The 18,321-nt window shown below is 35.2% G+C and overlaps 2 protein-coding genes across 3 annotated transcripts; both read right to left on the reverse strand.

Annotated features, from left to right (window-relative positions):
- Positions 1 to 5,640: 5,640 nt before the first annotated feature.
- Positions 5,641 to 9,414, reverse strand: LOC130737978 (uncharacterized). Of its 2 annotated transcripts, XM_057589851.1 has the most exons (5): positions 9,053 to 9,410; positions 7,177 to 7,268; positions 6,993 to 7,100; positions 6,537 to 6,914; positions 5,641 to 6,050 (listed from the first exon to the last, which is right to left on the reverse strand). In XM_057589851.1, exons 2-5 carry the CDS (start codon positions 7,225 to 7,227, stop codon positions 6,003 to 6,005), a joined length of 585 nt encoding a protein of 194 aa, XP_057445834.1. In that variant the 5' UTR covers positions 7,228 to 7,268; positions 9,053 to 9,410; the 3' UTR covers positions 5,641 to 6,002. The 2 variants fall into 2 exon arrangements, with proteins under 2 accessions (XP_057445834.1, XP_057445833.1); XM_057589850.1 differs by lacking the exon at positions 7,177 to 7,268 and having other exon boundaries at positions 9,053 to 9,414.
- A 5,403-nt stretch (positions 9,415 to 14,817) lies between these two features.
- LOC130736406 (uncharacterized) lies at positions 14,818 to 15,462 on the reverse strand. Its single transcript, XM_057588242.1, has one exon. It carries the CDS (start codon positions 15,460 to 15,462, stop codon positions 14,818 to 14,820), a length of 645 nt encoding a protein of 214 aa, XP_057444225.1.
- Positions 15,463 to 18,321: the final 2,859 nt, after the last annotated feature.

An 18,321-nucleotide genomic window follows, 5' to 3' on the forward strand; every position in this document is an offset into this window, starting at 1 on the left:
TTTGAAGGGCCCTCAACTTTTGAAATTTGTATGCGGGACGTCACCGGATCCTCTGTGCTGGGAGATGAAAATATGAAGATGTGTTGGAGCTAGTTTCGATTATCCATGTTTGGTTAAATGGGTTAGGGTTTTTTCTGATTCCTTTCTGGAGGCTAAGGTTGCTTTGGTATGTATGGACATTTAAAGGGATATCATTTGATCTAATATTCTATAAACATTGAACAAAGTTTTAAATACAACTTTTGTTGTTTACGTGACTTTTTTGTGCAGGTGATTCCTTCCAAGGTCTGTAAGAAATGGCTCCCTGCAACACAAAAAAAGGTAGTTGTCATTGCTGATGACTACAATGTTGTGGATACTGTTCAAATTTATACCCGCCATTATCCAAACAGCGTCACTCGTACATTACGCGGTACGACCTGGTTTAACATCGTTCGACATCTAGACCTATCAAGGGGAGATAAGCTTTATTGCTACTTTGCACAAGACACGGATTTCCTCCACCTACGTGTCTCAGGTTGACTTTTTAAAGTCAAGCATGTGGATAAGTCTTCGGTACGTTTGATATGCTATATTTTGTAAGTACATGGTTTAACATGGTTATTATAAGTGTGTAATGTTTGTTAGATAATATTAATCACGTCTCTAGGTGTGTGCGGAGTGTGTTACACCGTTTTTTGTAAGATTATTATAATCGGCCTCACACGTTGATTGAAAAGTTTGTGCACACTTGAACTGCATTTGTACAATGTTGTATTTTGTACTACGGCCTTGTAATAATATACGTTTATCAATCGCGTTTAAATAATAGTGTTGGATTTCAAACAAAAACTGACCTAGTGTCATAATATATTCAGTTCAAATACCTAAGCAAATACACTTATTCAAAATATAACGTTCCAGTGCAGAAAAGATACATGACACTTTTTGAAAACTGTAATTTATGCTACGATCTAACATTTGATATTGGGTTTTGTTGCAATCTTGCAATCTCCTTCTAAAGTTGTTGAATCTCTATATGGGTTTTGTTGCAATCTCCCAATCTCCTTCTGCAGTTGTTCAATCTCAACATCCATGCACGCTATTTGTCTATCTTTCTTGCGCAAAGCCTCCTCTAAATCCTTTACATGGTAAAAGTTGAAGTCTCTAATCCTCTTTTTAAAAAGTACACACACAGAGTTCACTGCAGCCTAGGAAACTGACTCACGGGCCAAATCAGGAGTACGAGCATATTTACCTTGGAACGCCATTATTAGGCCTCGGGGCCCGCAAGAGAGTGTGACCACAAATTGGTAATGTATACCACCTTCAATTACTCGCGATTCACACAGAGACCATGATGGCATGCCTAGACCACCATTTTCACACACATGGTAAAGCATTCCTTGCTTCGAATACTCGACCAGGAAATGGTTAGGGTCAGTGTCTTTCTCCACTGATATTTGTCAGATTTGGGCAAAATAGAGTTATAGTTTGTTTAAAAAGCTATATAGAAGGAAGAAAATGAAATTAGTAACGGCAATTGAACATGATACCTTCACACTGATTCTGTTGGGACACATTTTGACTAGAACTCGCACCTTGGCTCAAAGCGAGTGTTTGTTCACTAGCTCGAGCTCTCAAAGCTGCTGCTGTCTCAACGCGAAAATCCAACCATGCATCCAGTGCTAATTTTAGGGATGTAAACATTCCGTACCGACTCCCTGAAAACTGATTCATTTGCTTGCAAGCTTCATCCCAATTATTGTAAATCTCAGGTTTCCTACCTGTGAAGACAACGAAAAATTGGTCATTCACACCCATGAGTCTGTTAAACAAATCCCCAAGTGTATGGTAAGGCAACCTATGTGTAAACTTAAAGGCGGTGCAAAAGAAACAATGTGGGCCCCAGTACATATATTTATAGTGATAAATTTTTTTTTCCTTAACCAAAATTGTATTAAAGAGATACTAGGTACCGCAACCCATGGTAATTACAAGAAATATTATTTGCATTGAATTTATATTAGTACATATGATACGTAAAAACTTTTTCCTAAAGTCTTTTGGATATCACGTCAACTCTAAATCACGTGTTAAAAGATGTCAATCATATTTATTTCACTTGTTCAACGCTGTTAATCATTTTTATGTCACTCGTTAACGATGTTATTTAATTTTATTAAAATGCGTCAAGTATATATACGTATCATGAATGAGAGGATGTAAATCCATTTTATATTTTTTTTAAAGACTTGCGATTTTAAAAGTTGGATACGGGGAAAGAAAAAAAATTCCATTATTGCTTCCTAAACAAGTTTTCTCGTGGCTTAAGGATTTTTTTTAAGCACATAATTAAAACAATACCTAGTATTTTCAAACTTTTAAGTTTAAGTGTTGAACGTTTTTTTGTAACTTTTCCCTTTTAGTATAAATATATTTTTTCTATTTAACTCTGATATTGATGATTTAAGTTTAAAATTTGTCAAATATACCCGTACTATTTTAGTAATTTTTCTTCAAATTTTCTATAAAAATCACATTTCCCAATAACTATCAATATCTTTAATGGTCAATATAATTTAATTTGTTTCGTCCACTGGAGGTAAATTTGTTTGTTTCTAGGCATTATTGGAGGAAGGAGGTAGTTAGAGCGTTAAATGAGAGGAAAACATAATCTTTATATGTTTGGATAGCAAGGAAAAGGGAGGGGCGTGGAAAACTGATACCCTACAGTTGCTTATATATCTTCAACGCATAGCAGCAAGGAAAAGTGGGAGGTGTGAGGTGGTTTGGTGATAATGTCTAATACCACATTTCATAGTATCCTTGTTGTGTCTTGGTTGTCTGGATAACTATATTTGATTGATTTTATTAAGTAACAGAATAGGTTAAATAAAGATTGAAAAATATATAAGCTATAATTTAAAAAGTATATATATTAAATAATTTGTTTGTGAAATGATATTTAATTTTTTCAACAGTTATTTCTAATGATACATGTAAAGTGAAAAAAAATAATAATGCAAATGTTAATTGTACTTTTCTTTTCCGTCTCGTCCATCACATGAGTAATGATATATACACACCTCATTTTTTAAACACTTCATTTCCACCTCTTTTTATTTCTATCTCTCTCATCTTACCATCAATCACATCTCATATTTTCTCTCTCTTACTTTTTCTTTTCTTCCTATCTCTCTCACCATTCCACCTCTCCACCTCAAAAGAGAGGTGTGGATGAAACATTATCCTTCATCATAGTGTTAGTCTAGTATTATGACAACTTTCATGGGAAATGGCATTATGTCCCACACGCTGCACGAGATGGAATGATACCAAAGAGTCACTTTATGGCGTTAGGGGTTATCACGTCATAGCTTTTTTGAGACGCCAAATCAGCTTGCATTTGTGAACTAATCATTCTATGTTAGATCAACTTTTGGAATTTTGTAGATTTGGGAAGAAATATGTTGCGGTTCCTCTTTGTTCATTTGGCACAAAGCCCTTTCAACATTTTTTTAATAGCGAAATGTTAGTCAATAGTTAATAATTGCAATTGGTAATCTTTAGGATGGAAACCCTAAATCACTATCTCTAAAACTTGTCTTTACTCTTAACCTACACATGCGTTATGTACCTAGACTTTAACACGGTAAATTTTAGATATGCGCACACTAAATTATTAGACTTTTATCACGAATGCGTTTTGTGCAAAATACGTCCCTAAATTAAAAAAATTGCACTTTTGGTCCCCGACTTTATCAAACGACATCACTTTTAGTCTTCCGTTAAAAAGCTACTCCCTCTAAATTATTAGACTTTTATCACGAATGCGTTTTGTGCAAAATACGTCCCTAAATTAAAAAAATTGCACTTTTGGTCCCCGACTTTATCAAACGACATCACTTTTAGTCTTCCGTTAAAAAGCTACTCCCTCTGTTCCTAATTATAAGACGTAGTTTCAAAATTTTCATGTTCCTAAATATAAGACCTCTTACAAAAATCTAGCAAAAGGTTTTGTACTCTTCCATATTCACCCCTCACATTAATTTTATGTTTTCAATTCCAAAGTTACCACCTACCATTAATTACTACTGTTCCAACTAACTATAAATGCAATGGTTATTAGTGAGAGAAAATGACAAAGGGTAAATAAGGAAGAATGTATACATTTTTAAAAAACCGATACACTAATTAGTCACATTAAGTGCTTTCTTAATAAGCGCAATTTTTTGGAATAGGTCTTATATTTAGGAACAGAGGGAGTAACGTTTAGTACCGATGTGGCATTTTTATTAATTTTTTAATTAATGAAATTAATTGAAAATTATAAACTCATGAACCTTCATCATCTTCCTCTTCTTCCTCCATCACCTTCTAAATCTTCATCTTCTACCTCCATCATCTTCATCATTAACAAAATAAAAACCCAAAAAATTAGAAAATCCATATCTTCATAAATAATTATTTAAAATAAACACAGAAAAAAATCTTTCCCCTCATTTCACGCCCAAATTAATTCTTCATCTTTTGATAAAACATACACAAGCTGTAAATCTAATTTTACGTTTTGTGACCAAACCCATTTGGTTTCTATATGCAGATTGTTTGACATGTTAGTAGGCTGTAGCATTACATTGACTTCTTTCATGTGCAATATCAATTCAGGTTATTACATAAGTGATTCTTCTTTTTCGATAAAAAAAAAAGTTATTCTTCTTCTTCTCTCACTCATTCCTCCCGTTACCTCTCTCCTCACCCACCACCCTTCTCTTTCTTCAAACCTGCTTCATCACTAATTCACTGCCCAGCCACCACAATCCCACCCCAAAACTCAACCCACCGCTCCTTAGGTAACCAAAACCACCTTCACCATAGGTTAAATTCGTTTTTCTCACTTTCCAGATCGGAACGCTAGCAAATTCGTTTTTCTCACTCACCATAGGTTAAATTCGTTTTTTTATTATATTTCTCTGTTTAATCGGTGAGGCAGTTACCAATAATCAGGGTGGGTTCTCTTTTTGCTGGGTTTGATTTTTCTGGGTTGGAGAAATGAACATTTTTTAGGTTTCTGGGTAGTGATGAAGAATGTTGAAGAAAGTGATGAAGATCATGAAATTTCTGAGTTTTTAATATTTTTAGTTTTTCATGCTAACGCTGTTAGTTTTTTAACTTAAACACTACAACATTTTGGGTCTACAGCAACGCCCGAAAAGCGTTTCCTAATCCCAAAAAAGCGTTGCCTTTGGTTTCGGAAACGCTTCTGCAAGTGTGGTCGTCTGAGGCGTTGCCTAAGCCTAAGAGAACGTTTTTCATAATATAGCGCAACACTTGGGGTTAAAGCGTAGCCCTTTATCTGATAGGGAAACGTTTTTCCAATTTCCCTAAGGAAACACTTTTGCGGACGTTTTCGTAAATAATTAGAGAAAAGCGTTCTCTTATGTCTTTTAGAACAGATCTTAAAGTGTAGCGGTAGCATTCGCTATACCAGAAGCGTTGCCTTTTCTACCTAAGAGAACAGTTTTTTGCAGTGAAGTTGAAAATGTTCTTTTTTTTGTCAACAGTTGAAAATGTTCTATTTTATAAGGAAATTGGTCTTTTGTTGATATGGGGAGATTCATAAAAAATATTGTCATCAAATTGAATACAATTATATACTTGCTAATTAAAATAGTATTTCATTCATTGAAATGGAAATAGAGAGGGAACCCCACAGTCATCTAACAGAATTTGTCCTAGACCGCATGGACCCATATTGAGAACCATACATGATTAACAAAAGAAAGAGCATATTTTGACATAAAATCAGCAGGTTTGTTGCAATTCCTTTTAACCTGCAGCAACTGACTTGTGTAGAAATTATCAGATAGAATCTTGCAATACTCCATAACCATCTAAATCCACGTAATCCAACAAGGAGTGGAAAATTTAATCCATGTAATCCAACAAATTTAATAATCCAAACTAATAAGCTAAAGATCCAAACTAAAGATCCAAACTACAGGATCCAAATTCCACCATCAAAGTGTAGCATCATCTTCTTCCGCCATCATGCCACCATCATTTTGCTACAAACAAAATATATATACATATATATCAGTCACTGTGAAGTACATAAAACATGTGTAACAAGAATAAAAAATTTACATTCAATCAAGAAGCATAGTGAAAAATGATGGCCAAATCATCCTAATTCATTTGACAAAGAATTGAGAAAATACGTCTCGGCCGTTGCACCATGATTGTGGCCTTTCTTCTGTACAAGGGAACATGAATAGTTTACATTCAATTACCAGACTTAGAATAAGAAAATAAACTAGTTGTCATGTTTCAGCTTCTACTAGGCAGGCATGCCAACTGTTCAATACTAAGCAAACCAAAGTAAGAATATGGTAGGAACTAGCATCTTCATTGCTGAAAATAGTGAAATCCCTCTTGATTACAAAACACAACAACAGAACTTTGAGGATCTTCCAAGCCTCCCAATGATAAATCCATGAATATGACAAAGAGATCAAATTAGAAGAGAAAAATAGCATGCAACTCTACTTTACCTCTTGATTATTTGGAGCATGTACAGATGTAGATGAATGTAGAGGGCCATTGTCATCACTGGGGAGTAACAAGGCAGCTAAAGCATCCAAATCAACTGCGTTGTCAGTATGGTTCAGCATGGTCCGTAGAAGAATTTGAAATTTTCGCTCCATGTCCTCATGCTTTGCCTCCATGTCATGCACCTTATCAGTTAAACGTTGGACTTCCTTCGCATGTTTTTTCTCAATTTCAGCTATTTCATTATTCCTTTTGAAGACACTTGGTGTCATAGTTCTCCCGTAGCATCGCACTCTCCCCGGTCTTTCGTCGCCAAACACTTGCTTAAAAGCTTCAGAAGAAGATTGACCACAATTTTCAACCAAGTCATGAAGTTTTGTCTACCAAATTTAAAAGTAATGTTAGTTGAGGATATGCATAATCATATTCAAAAAAATAAATCAAAGAAAGAAACTTACAATCACATTATTTGTTTCTTCATCCACCTTTTTTCCTTTCTTGCTTTTACGAGTTTCAATGAAAATATCAGCTTGGGTAGGGCTCTCTCCATCCTCTTTGCTTGCACGCTGCATCAAGACAATGATTTTAGCAGAAAAGTCATACACATTTAAATGCCCACTTATTACAATGACAATGATATACCAATCTCTCCCTTATACAAGCATGCTTATAGGCCCCACTCGGTGTCTCCATTTCTGCTGTGCTATATTTCTAGCATTTTTGGCACTGATTTCCTGTGTTAATATTAAAAAATTATTACACATGAAAAAATAACAAAACATCAAAGAACTGTAGGTGAACGACAACTTAGAAAAAATAACAAAACATCAAATAACAAAACTCGAATGATGCATTACTCCAACCATAAAGACACTTCAACAAATATAGTCGAATGGTGAACGACAACTTAGAAAAGTTTTCACAACCCGAGTACAACTCTTGCTTAGACTCTTCAACAAGATTATAGAACTTATTAGCAACTTCATTAGGGCCCTCACTAACTCCAGAGTCTCCTCGTGTCACATCAACAAATCTATCATGCAATAGTCCATCAATATCATCAATCGCATCCTCATCATCATCATCATCCATATCACAATCAACATCACATGGATTTATTAGCTCCTGACCATGACGAACCCAAACATCATATCCTTTTTCAAATTCATATCCTATTAAATGATCAGCTACTACTTTCCTTGTCCTCCAAAAAACATTGTGACATTTAGCACAAGGGCACAGAATTTCCACTCCTTGCGGTTTCCCTTTAGTGTATGCATAGTTTAGGAACGATTCAACACCGTTAATGTACTCTGTGCTGTATCTTGCTAGTTTCATCCATTCCTTGTCCATAATGTTTACTAAAAAGTAACAAATAAAAAGCATAACAGAGGAGTAAAAACTTATGCCACTCTCCAATTTAGTAATTATATAGAAAAGTTAACAGTATTAACAAACTTCTAAAAATAGTAAAAATAACAGCAACTAATATATACAAGCAGCAAGCTGCAGTGCAGTGATTGTGTTGGAATCTTTCATAACTATTAGAAATATATCTCTGTTATGGTGTCTGTGAAAATTATCCCATATCTTGGTAATAAGTAGGCCTGTTAGTCAAATGATGAAAATAATAGCTTGGTCAAAAAGAATGATTATAGATAAATAAAAAATAACAATAGAAGGAATATTGTTAGTGTGCAAAAGATCAAGTTAAAATAGTTGTGTGCTGCCGTGCTGGTGTTTTTTTCACCCATTACAACACTAGTGTCTTGGCTCACAGTTATACTCTGCCTTTATCAATAAAAAAAAACTTCAAAGTTCAAACCCCCCACTTGAACACTTGAACACTTGAACTTTATTCTTATAACGTGAAGCTTTGTCTTCAGATTTTGCTTTTCCCCTAATAAACCATGTTCTGATGTTCATGTTTGTAAATATTTCTAAAATTGATTCTCAAGCTAGAATTAGGTAAGTTTCTGTGAATAGCTTTTAGATTTCAAAATTGATTCTGATGAAAGTAAAGTTGATCTAAACATGCTACATGTAGTAGATTTACAATTTGCACCTATAAGATAGATAACTTTAGTTTTGATATTTTACTGCACAATGTGTAAATTTGTTAATCCAAACTTAGAATTGATAGATTTTACAGAAGCTCATGCTGCAAAATTCAAAATTCAAATGAATAGAGAGTAACATAGGAGAATTCAAACAGAAACTCAAAGAAACAAAAACATAGTAAGATAGAGAGTGATTATCATATATGAATACAGAAGCTCATGCTGCAAAATTCAAATACATATTTTGACCAGAAATTGAATTAAAATGCTGTAAACGTGTAACTGATTCAGGTTCAGCAATGTTGACTCAGTTGAAACGAAACGAAGTTCTCATTCTCATTCACATTCTAACAAAATGGAAACGAAATTGAAAGAGGAACTGGTAAACGAACTTCTATTTCTCAATCTGACCTAGCTGAGGATCTAATACGAGAGAGAAAGAGAGAGAGAGAGCTTACCAGAAGTTGAACGACACAGTTCGATTGAAGCAGAATGAGACGTGAGTCAGTGCGATTGAAGCAGGTGCGGTTGAAGCAAAGAGAGGAAGATTCAGTGCGATTGAAGCAGATGCGATTGAAGCAAAGAGAGGAAGATTCAATGCGATTGAAGCAGGTTCGATTGAAGCACGAACGGAGCTTTGTCGAGGAGGATTCGATCGCGTAGAGAGAGCTCCACGACCCAGAGGAAGCAGATTCAATCGGAGGATCCATTTTCGCGCAGAGAGAGCTTAACGAGAGAGCTTCGATCAAAGAACTAGGGTTTTCACGGCGAGTGTGATGCTACGGGAGGAAGGGGAAGACGATTTTCACGGCGTAGAGAAGAGATAGGGTTTTGTCTTTTTTTATTTCATGTCAAAGTTTTTTAACTTAAATCATTGAAATTAACTCTTTTCTCTTTTGTTCAAATAACATTAGAGAACATTTTTTAGAAATTACTAGATTCCGCAACAGTTATAATCTCGTAGAAAAAGAAAAGTGTAGAAAAACGTTCTCCTTGACCTTAGGGTACACTTATTGGGGCGTTGCTGATGGACGATGTTATTGTTTAACAACCAGAGCTACGTATTTCAGAATTGTTCTCTAATGTCATCTATGGCAACGCTCTTCCATCCGTAGCAAGGAGAGGTGTTCCCGTAGACCCAAAATGTTGTAGTGAAAGATGGACGGAAAACCAAAATTGCTACCGTTTCACAAAGTCGGGGACCAAAAATTCGATTCTTTTAGTTTAGGGATTCATTTTGCACGAAACGCATTCGTGGGGGACCAAAAATGCTTTTAACCCTTTTTTCAATTTTTATACTCTATATCATCTTATCTCTCTTTTATTTAAAAAATCTACTCACATTCAGTCAGATGATTTTGGTTTATAAAATTCAACACCTTAACGCACTAATTTTATTAAATTCGTATTTTCTTTAAAATTTTGTGTTTGTAAATATATTAAAACAATTATTGATCAAATTAAAGTAAATAATTAAGTTCAACAATTGAGAGCATCCAAACACTAGAGGGAATCTCGAAATTTGTGCTTACTTTTCAAAGCCATTCCTTTCACTTTCTTTCCTTTAAATCAAACTGATCCTGTATTGGAGGAGGTTTACACTAAATGAGAACAAGAAAACCCAGCCATTCCTTTCACTTTCTTTCCTTTAAATCAAACTTCACCACTAACTTAGCCAGCGAAGATCTCAAGATGTAAGCATTTTCCATAGCCTTTTAATGTAAAATGAACATGGTGACATTTGCTGTTGAGCTGTTATCACACTAATGCCTTTGATGTAGGTCAACCCCCGGATCTGAACCCGAATCTTCACGGGAGGACGTAGCTGTACTTTACACAGCACTAATGTCTGCAATTTCAGATTTGAAAAACGACCAATGGAATCGGTTGGAATTACTTCGAGTAAAACTGGCTTCTCTCTCCAAAGATTTGGCCCACGTGTCGGAACGTATCAAGGTAATCCTGCCTATTATTGTCTCTCTGATTTTCCACCCACTACAATCCAAACTAACTCTATTTTATTCAGGAAACTATTGATGGAGTAGTAAAACTCTCAACAAGGTTCGTTAATTTAGAATCGAAGATTGTAGCAACGTGCAAGAATTTTGACGGTATGATGTCTGCTGTGTCCAGACAGAGATGTGCTCCGAAATCAGGCATCCCTTCGTCCACTACGACTCCAGGACAACCGCAGCTCCGTCTGCGAAGCCAACTGGACCTCCTGCAAAAGTTTTTCTAGCAGCTATTATTAATAAGCAAGTTAGAGGCAACTACGGATATTCTCACCTTAAACCGAATAGTTGCACTGAAATGCGTGGCCGCGTTGACACTTTGAGGCCAACTCCATCTTCAGATGACGATGTGGACAGTACTTCTGAAACTAGTCCCACGCCAAAAAAGATGTTCATAGAGCGGAGCAACACCGACGATGTAAATATTGGTGCGGAAAAGATTAAAACAACATTCACAGACCAGCCCACTGCTTTGCCGAATAAAATGAAAACCTATGCGCGGCAAAGTGTGAAAGCTGCAACCGTCCACCACCCGGACTCTGAAGTTACTTGTATGCAAACAACCAGTCCACGTAAAGTTCCACTAAATCATGGTGGGGTCCAAACAAGGGCTGACAAAAGAAAAAAACAAGTCATGGAAAACGAAGAGGCCCTAATTCGTGGCCGGATTGATGTGTATGTTATGCCAAATGTAAGTGTAGCATCATAATCTCATTTATCCCTCATTTCGAGCACAACCTTGTGCAAATGTGTGATGTTCAGGTTTCGTTTTCAGTAAATCAAGTCTAAATTTAGACCAACATTTGACATGGGTGTTATGATGGCGGACTCGCCCTGTGTTGCTTACCTTTTTCATAGCGACCTATCAGATAGGTAAGTTTCTATAACACAATAGATTGAGCTTCTATAATTCACATCACATAAATTATCTCCATAGGATAACATAACATTGTTTACAGCGAAGATTTGCTGAGGATGGGAGAACTTGTTGCCCATAGAAAAGACTTTGAATGCTTCGTCCCATTCAACAAGATTACTGCGGATGTAGGTCTCGCGTGAAATGTTTTTTTTTAATGAATTAGTCATCCGAACATGAAGTGGTTATTTTCCTGTTACAGATTATTGAATGGAGCGCCATGAAGGCAACACGAATGCAACAACTAGCGTCTGAAAAAACCATTTGGCACCTGCCACCTTCTTTTACGGTTCAGTAGCTCATATTAGCTTTCATTTAGTATTTCATCGGCATTTTAATTAATTAATATTCGACTAATGTTTTTCAAACAGATTGATATAAATGAAAAGATTTCTATTTTGAATCTGAAGGCCAAATACAAATCTTGGATGCCTGCTTCCCCCGCCATCAAATATGTAAGATTTAACACAAACATAACCTGAATATATTATTTGTGAAACGATGATTCTTAGAATTGATTCGTTATGTAGATATACGTTCCGATACCGGATGTGTCAACGAATCACTGGTACTTAATGGTTGTATCAATTACTGACCGAGTCATTCATCATTTGGATTCCAATATTCAAGAACACAAGATAGAGGCGCAGAGGGAAACGATGACAATCTTGGTAGAAGCAACATTAAAACAATTGGTAAAATTATCAGAATATTGAATGGGCAGTGATTAACGTCTGTATTTAAATTATTGTAGTGTAATGTAATTCGCCAACTTCTTACGCCGCCTGATTATCCTTCGGATTTTCTAGACAATGTATTTGACCAGGAGAAGTGGGAAATTACTGATGCTGCAGAGATTCCCGTTACTCGAAACAGGTTTCATTTTTTTTTCGCGGGTGTTGAAATGTTTTGTTTACCTGTGTCCATTATATAAATTTCGACCGAATTCATTTTTATATTTTCCAGGATGGGTATGGAACATAAGTTTACTGTCAATATCCCTCCAAAGGTTAGTAAAACTATAGATGAAGCTTACCGTTATTAAATTTGTTATTATCTTAGTTCACTTATGGTGGTGACTAATTTGCAATATTGTATACCTAGATAAATGAACGGGCAGTTAGGATGCGACTCGCAACTGAAATGTTCAGAGGTAAGCACAACGAGCTTTGGACTGCACAATTGATTAATGATACAAAAAAATTCTTTGCTGAACTACCCAAGGGCTAACAAAGTTGTCTTCGTATACGATGATCCTTATGTTACGTGGATCTGTGGCAAATGTGGTCATTTTGATTTTTCGTATTACTTAAATTACTTTGACATGCTTAATGTAATGAATGGGGACCGTTAGTGCGCTCTGGTTTTAATAGAAGTCCTATACGGATTCTTTACCTTATTTTATATCTAAATCTCTGTTGTGCTTCAAATTATAGGGACCCAATTTATATCCAATTATTTTTGCTATAAAAAATATAAAAAATCTTATTTGCAAATCGGAAAAAAATTTGACTTGGATTTTAGAATCAACTATGGCAGCTGAGATGTCTACATCTTGATAATTGAACCTTGTTTGTAAGAAAAACCGGGACAAATTACACAAACGAATAAAACTTATATTTCTTAGAATAAAATAAGTTCCCATAAAATAAAGTATACAAATTATACAAACGAATAAAACTTATATTTCTAAGTATAAAATAAGGTCCCATTAAATAAACTTTTTTTTGGTACACGATAAAATAAATTATGTTTAAGTTAAATGATTTTTTTTCTTTTTATTAGAACAATCATCTTAATTCCTATGGACTGTGGTCATGCAATTGGTGCTTGTAATTTTCCAATATATTTTTGCATTGGAAATATATATCTTTGCATTAGAGATTTTTATTTGACTTAATTTTAAAATTTTGTTTCTTTCTTAAAAAAATGACCAAGAAAAATTGATAAATGGTTTCTAAAAAAACAACAGGGGAGTATAGATTGTCGATTAGAAGTCATTTTTTATAAGAACGTTACAAAAAATAAAAACTAATAATCACACTTGCAGTGCCCATTATAACCCACACCCCGTTCCTTGATCACGCACGGGGCCCGATGTGTCCTTATCTATTTGCCCATTACCTTTCTTTTCTGATCACATTTTGAGTTTCTAGAATGAGATGTGACAATAGGTAAGTAATGTGTTGTCACATCAACTCTATCACACCTACTTTATTTCTTTCAAACGTCGAGATCTTCAATATCTAATAAGATTATGCGGATATTGTATGTACATATTGCTTATCTAAAGCCTTTACGCACTTCGGAAAACGGTGTTGCACATGGGTCAACAAGACCTTTACGGCACCCATCACACTTATGGATCACGTCCTTATTCACCTTTATGTCACCTTGAAAAGGAAATTTTGTATATTTTTAAAATAGGGTACGTATGTTGCATATGATATTTTTGTATGGTTTTGTCTAAACCACTCTAGGTAAATATTGGATAAAATTACAATAGTTTAAGTCATTGAAAATAAAAAGGAAATTTAGGTTTATGACATGTGTGTAAATATTATTGGATCACCTAAAACTAGAATACCCTATATTTATCTTGATTGAATTACATACCTATATTCCTATGCCTAAGACAACATATCTTTTTTTTGGTAAATCAGAAAGATAAATTCACTTGTCAAGAATCGATTCATGGACCTCTCCGTTCACAGTCATTATGTCCCCAGCTCCTCCATTGGCTGAATTCCCGCTGGAGGGGCGCTCGAGAGGACCTCCGCAGGATCCGAATCCCTATTTTATTTTCTTTTTCTTGTTCTTGCTCCCTGTAATTACCGTGGTTTGAGATACTCGTAATACATCTATAGTACAATTTTGCTAATAAAAAAAACATATTTAACCTTTCATTTTTTATATATTATTTTACTTTCAAAAAGATTTAAAAAATCCCAATGGAAATCACATTTAGGTTCAATGACCAAAAGCTAAAATAAAAGTGATGGTTTTGTTAGGTTTAGTGATAGTCATATTTGTACTCATGAATCGTATTTGTCGTTGTATCTTGGCATCAAATGGTACCATAATTCTCTTCGGCAATACTAACAAGAAGATAAACATGAGTTCAAAATTGAAGCCAACATTTGGTACATCAATCCTCTTCCTCAAACAAACGTAAAAGATAAACAAGGGCTGAGATGTTTTCATGGATAGGATTTAACGCATTAAAGAGAGGAATAAAAACAAAAACAAGAAATAATAATGCAACAATGTCAAAATATATTCATATGTTATAAGGTTATCTTCTAATCAAGTTGTTTGCAAGAAACTCTTTAAAGGAAGACGAATGACCACGATGGACAATCCGAAATGTATTGGAGTACGGAACCAAGATCACATTTGTCCTGGTTTCATTTATCCCAACTTGACAAAATTTCCACGGATAAGGGCTGTTTATGTTGTAAGCATAAATTTTATCTTTGGTGGCAAAGATTAAGCAGTCTCCATTGACAACAGTGTAGTGATTTCTTATGGGTTCCATGTACATAGAGAAGAGAGAAAAACTTTCACCAGACAGTCCTAGTTCATCCTTGGTAATATGAAGAATTTGAACCCAAGTAGCAATTACAGAAGTCGAGTCTACACAAGTCCACACAGAGAACGAAGAGTTGATAAACCTTACGAGACATAGACACTCTCTCGAAGTCCATCTAGATCCCCATGTGTAAACCCCAAACTTCCCGTCGAAGGGTTCCTGGAGAACATCAATTGGAAGGTCCAACAGGACAGATGTATGATCATGGAGTGAGTAGGCCACTACGTATGGCAAATAGAAGCGATCAGATCCGAAGTAGCTGTATTCATAATTATCAGACATAAAATATAGCCAATTATTAACAATTGCTGGTTGACCAAGATTGACATTACGGTCGCCCAAACCCATGTTAGGGTTAATTACTTGCCAGTAGTCCCCTACAGGGTTGTACACCTTTAAGACATAATAGTGTTTGAAAATCGAAGGGCCTCGGATCATTGAAAGCAAGCGGTAGTCATTGGCAGTCGGAGTCGAAGATGGGACGATAATTATATTGAGAGTAACTTCAACATAGTAATTAGGGCACGGTGAGGTGAGGGGAGTCCATGAACTGGTTACAGGATTACAAATGAAATAACTGAATGGTTTTTTCCGCCTACAACGAACCACAACTAATCCATTCCACGATGAAATGATCTGGCCAGACTCTTCAATGAAATCCAAAAGTCCTTTGGAACGCCATCAGAAGGCCCGTTCTGTAATAAATGAAGTAGGTGGATCCCTGAATCAGATATTATGTGAGAGACCGGAGACGTGAAGATATGCTGATCCCCAAGTGACAGCATATGACTTGCTTGTTCTGCACAAAATTTGGGGTTCGTGGTGTAGTAAAATAGTTTCCCTACACACTTAAACCTACATACAATGAAGGCCGGTAAAAGCTTGAACACGTTGGCCAGTTCATCAACCTAGGAGGTCATGCCTGGAATGAGCGGAACACAAAAGGAAGATGATTTCAACAGGAGAGGAAAATAAGAGGGATGAAGAACTATAGAAACGAGAGCAGAGTAGCAAAATGTTGATTGTCACAAGAATGTTTAAATAGGTGGTATGAACCAGAAACGAATAGCAAACGAACTAGGTATAAACGCATGGGGTAGATGTTCTAGTGTGATATGATCCGCAAGATGCAACATTTATCATATGGAAATATTACTATTACTATATAAGGAAATATAACTTTTTTTTGTTAAAATACTTTGTACTTTTTTTTATTACAAGAATAACGTTTGGCCGACACCACATAGTAGTGGTGGAAAGGGGTGGAAGAAAAGAAAGATAGGAAGAAAATAGAGAAAAAACTAAAATTTGATAAATGATTTTATTATTAAAGAAGAGATAAATAAATAGAAAATAATGATGAAAAATAGGTGTGAGGTGTTGGTGTATCATAAATCTTAATACAAGAAAGTCTTGTTTTGACTCGTGCCTTGTTTGCTTCGTAGCTTCTTGTTTTCCCTGTGTGTCTCTTGTCACCTTGTAATTCTAATCTTGTTATTCTCTTTGTATTATGGTGGCACCCCTTGTGGCTTTCAATAATATCATTGCTTAAAAAAAAATACAAGTATTGGCTTACAAAAAATGCCAGAACTGTTTAGTTGGACGTGAACGACCATTTTCACCAAACGCATGTGTTTAGGCACTATATATCATTTACATTTATCTTTAATTCAACTAAGGTTACTTGGGCAGGAATGCACGCATGTTGTTGTTCACACATACTAGTGTTATGGACTATCATATTAAATTCAATTATGGTTACTTGAGCAGGATTGCATGAGAGTGTTATAATGCATGTTGTTGTTCACTCATACTAGTGTTATTTTCTCTCATATTAAATTCAATTAAGGTTACTTGAGCATGAATTTACGATAGTGTGATCACGCATTATGTTGTTCACCCATGCAGTATACTCGAGTCTACGTTGAAGAGTCAATGTGACCAAACGTATGCTCAATGGACTATTGTAGTTCATGGGGGTTAATGTAATCTAATGGTGACTGGAGCTAGTTCAGTTAACTAAAGCGTTATTGATCGTGAACAACCATTCTATATTATTTAGTTTCAAAGAAAATGATAATTCGTTTATACTTGTTTATGATTGCACGGGTGTGTCATAAGGTATAGAATTAGTAATTTTAATATTTTTTAGTCCAACTGTAATGCATAGTAATAAGCATTTATGAAACCCTGGTTTGTGTGTTGTTGTCAAACCATCCAGGTTACTAGAGTCTACGCTTATAGTGAACATTTACGGTGACCTGACCTATGCTTTAGGGACTATATTAGTGCATAGTGGTAAACTGTAATCGTGATTATGGGTGAGTTATACACCTCAACAAAGCTAACTCTTTGGTCATGAAAGCAATAAACCATCGGATGCTGGTTCACTAAAGACCTTGATTAGGGTTTGGTTGGTCATGACCGATAGGAGAGACATAACTTATTAAATTGATTTAGGGTTCATCACTAAACTGCTTAACTAAATCGTAATTATCTCCGATGTTATTTGTCTATATCAATATCATGATCATATGTGAAGACTTTGAACATTACTATGAGCTTAGGAAAACGTGTATTTCTAATAGATTTCAGTAGCCACAATTACCTTTATCAAATTGGATTAAATATCACATCTTTGTTGAAATGTTGACTATTCATGATACTAATGGTAATTATTACTCATAGGACACATCTCATGTTGTTGAATTATTAGTTTTTATGTCATGCAAATACAAACATTTTTCATTCCCCAAACCGGATACCAATACATTCGATAGTTTAGTGTGGTATATTAAAGAATAACTAGGTTATGAGATTTTTCACTTACAATAATAGGCTAACTTTACAGTGATTTGTTTTCAAACTTAGCCAAAGGGGTTAAGATTAATTATGCATGTGATTAGACAAAAAATAACCTTGACCCTAAAATTTATTACCCATTAATTTATCCTTCCTGTGATTTTATCCCAAGTCGTAAACTCAACCAAGTTATTTTATCTTTTCATCCATTTATTATTACCGGAACACTGTAGCCTTGCCGCTAAGGAATCGTAGCCGTGTCGTTGCAATACCGTGGCTACGATCTCAAGCGTTAAATTTTAAATTATTATATGTAATGATATACTATAACTGCACCACCAAAAAAGTCAGTTCAAAAGTGAAACACTGCAGATGAAAAACTACAATAATGAAAACGTGCGTCAT

The sequence above is a fragment of the Lotus japonicus genome, chromosome 2 (assembly GCF_012489685.1).
Source record: "Lotus japonicus ecotype B-129 chromosome 2, LjGifu_v1.2".
Taxonomy (NCBI): domain Eukaryota; kingdom Viridiplantae; phylum Streptophyta; class Magnoliopsida; order Fabales; family Fabaceae; genus Lotus; species Lotus japonicus.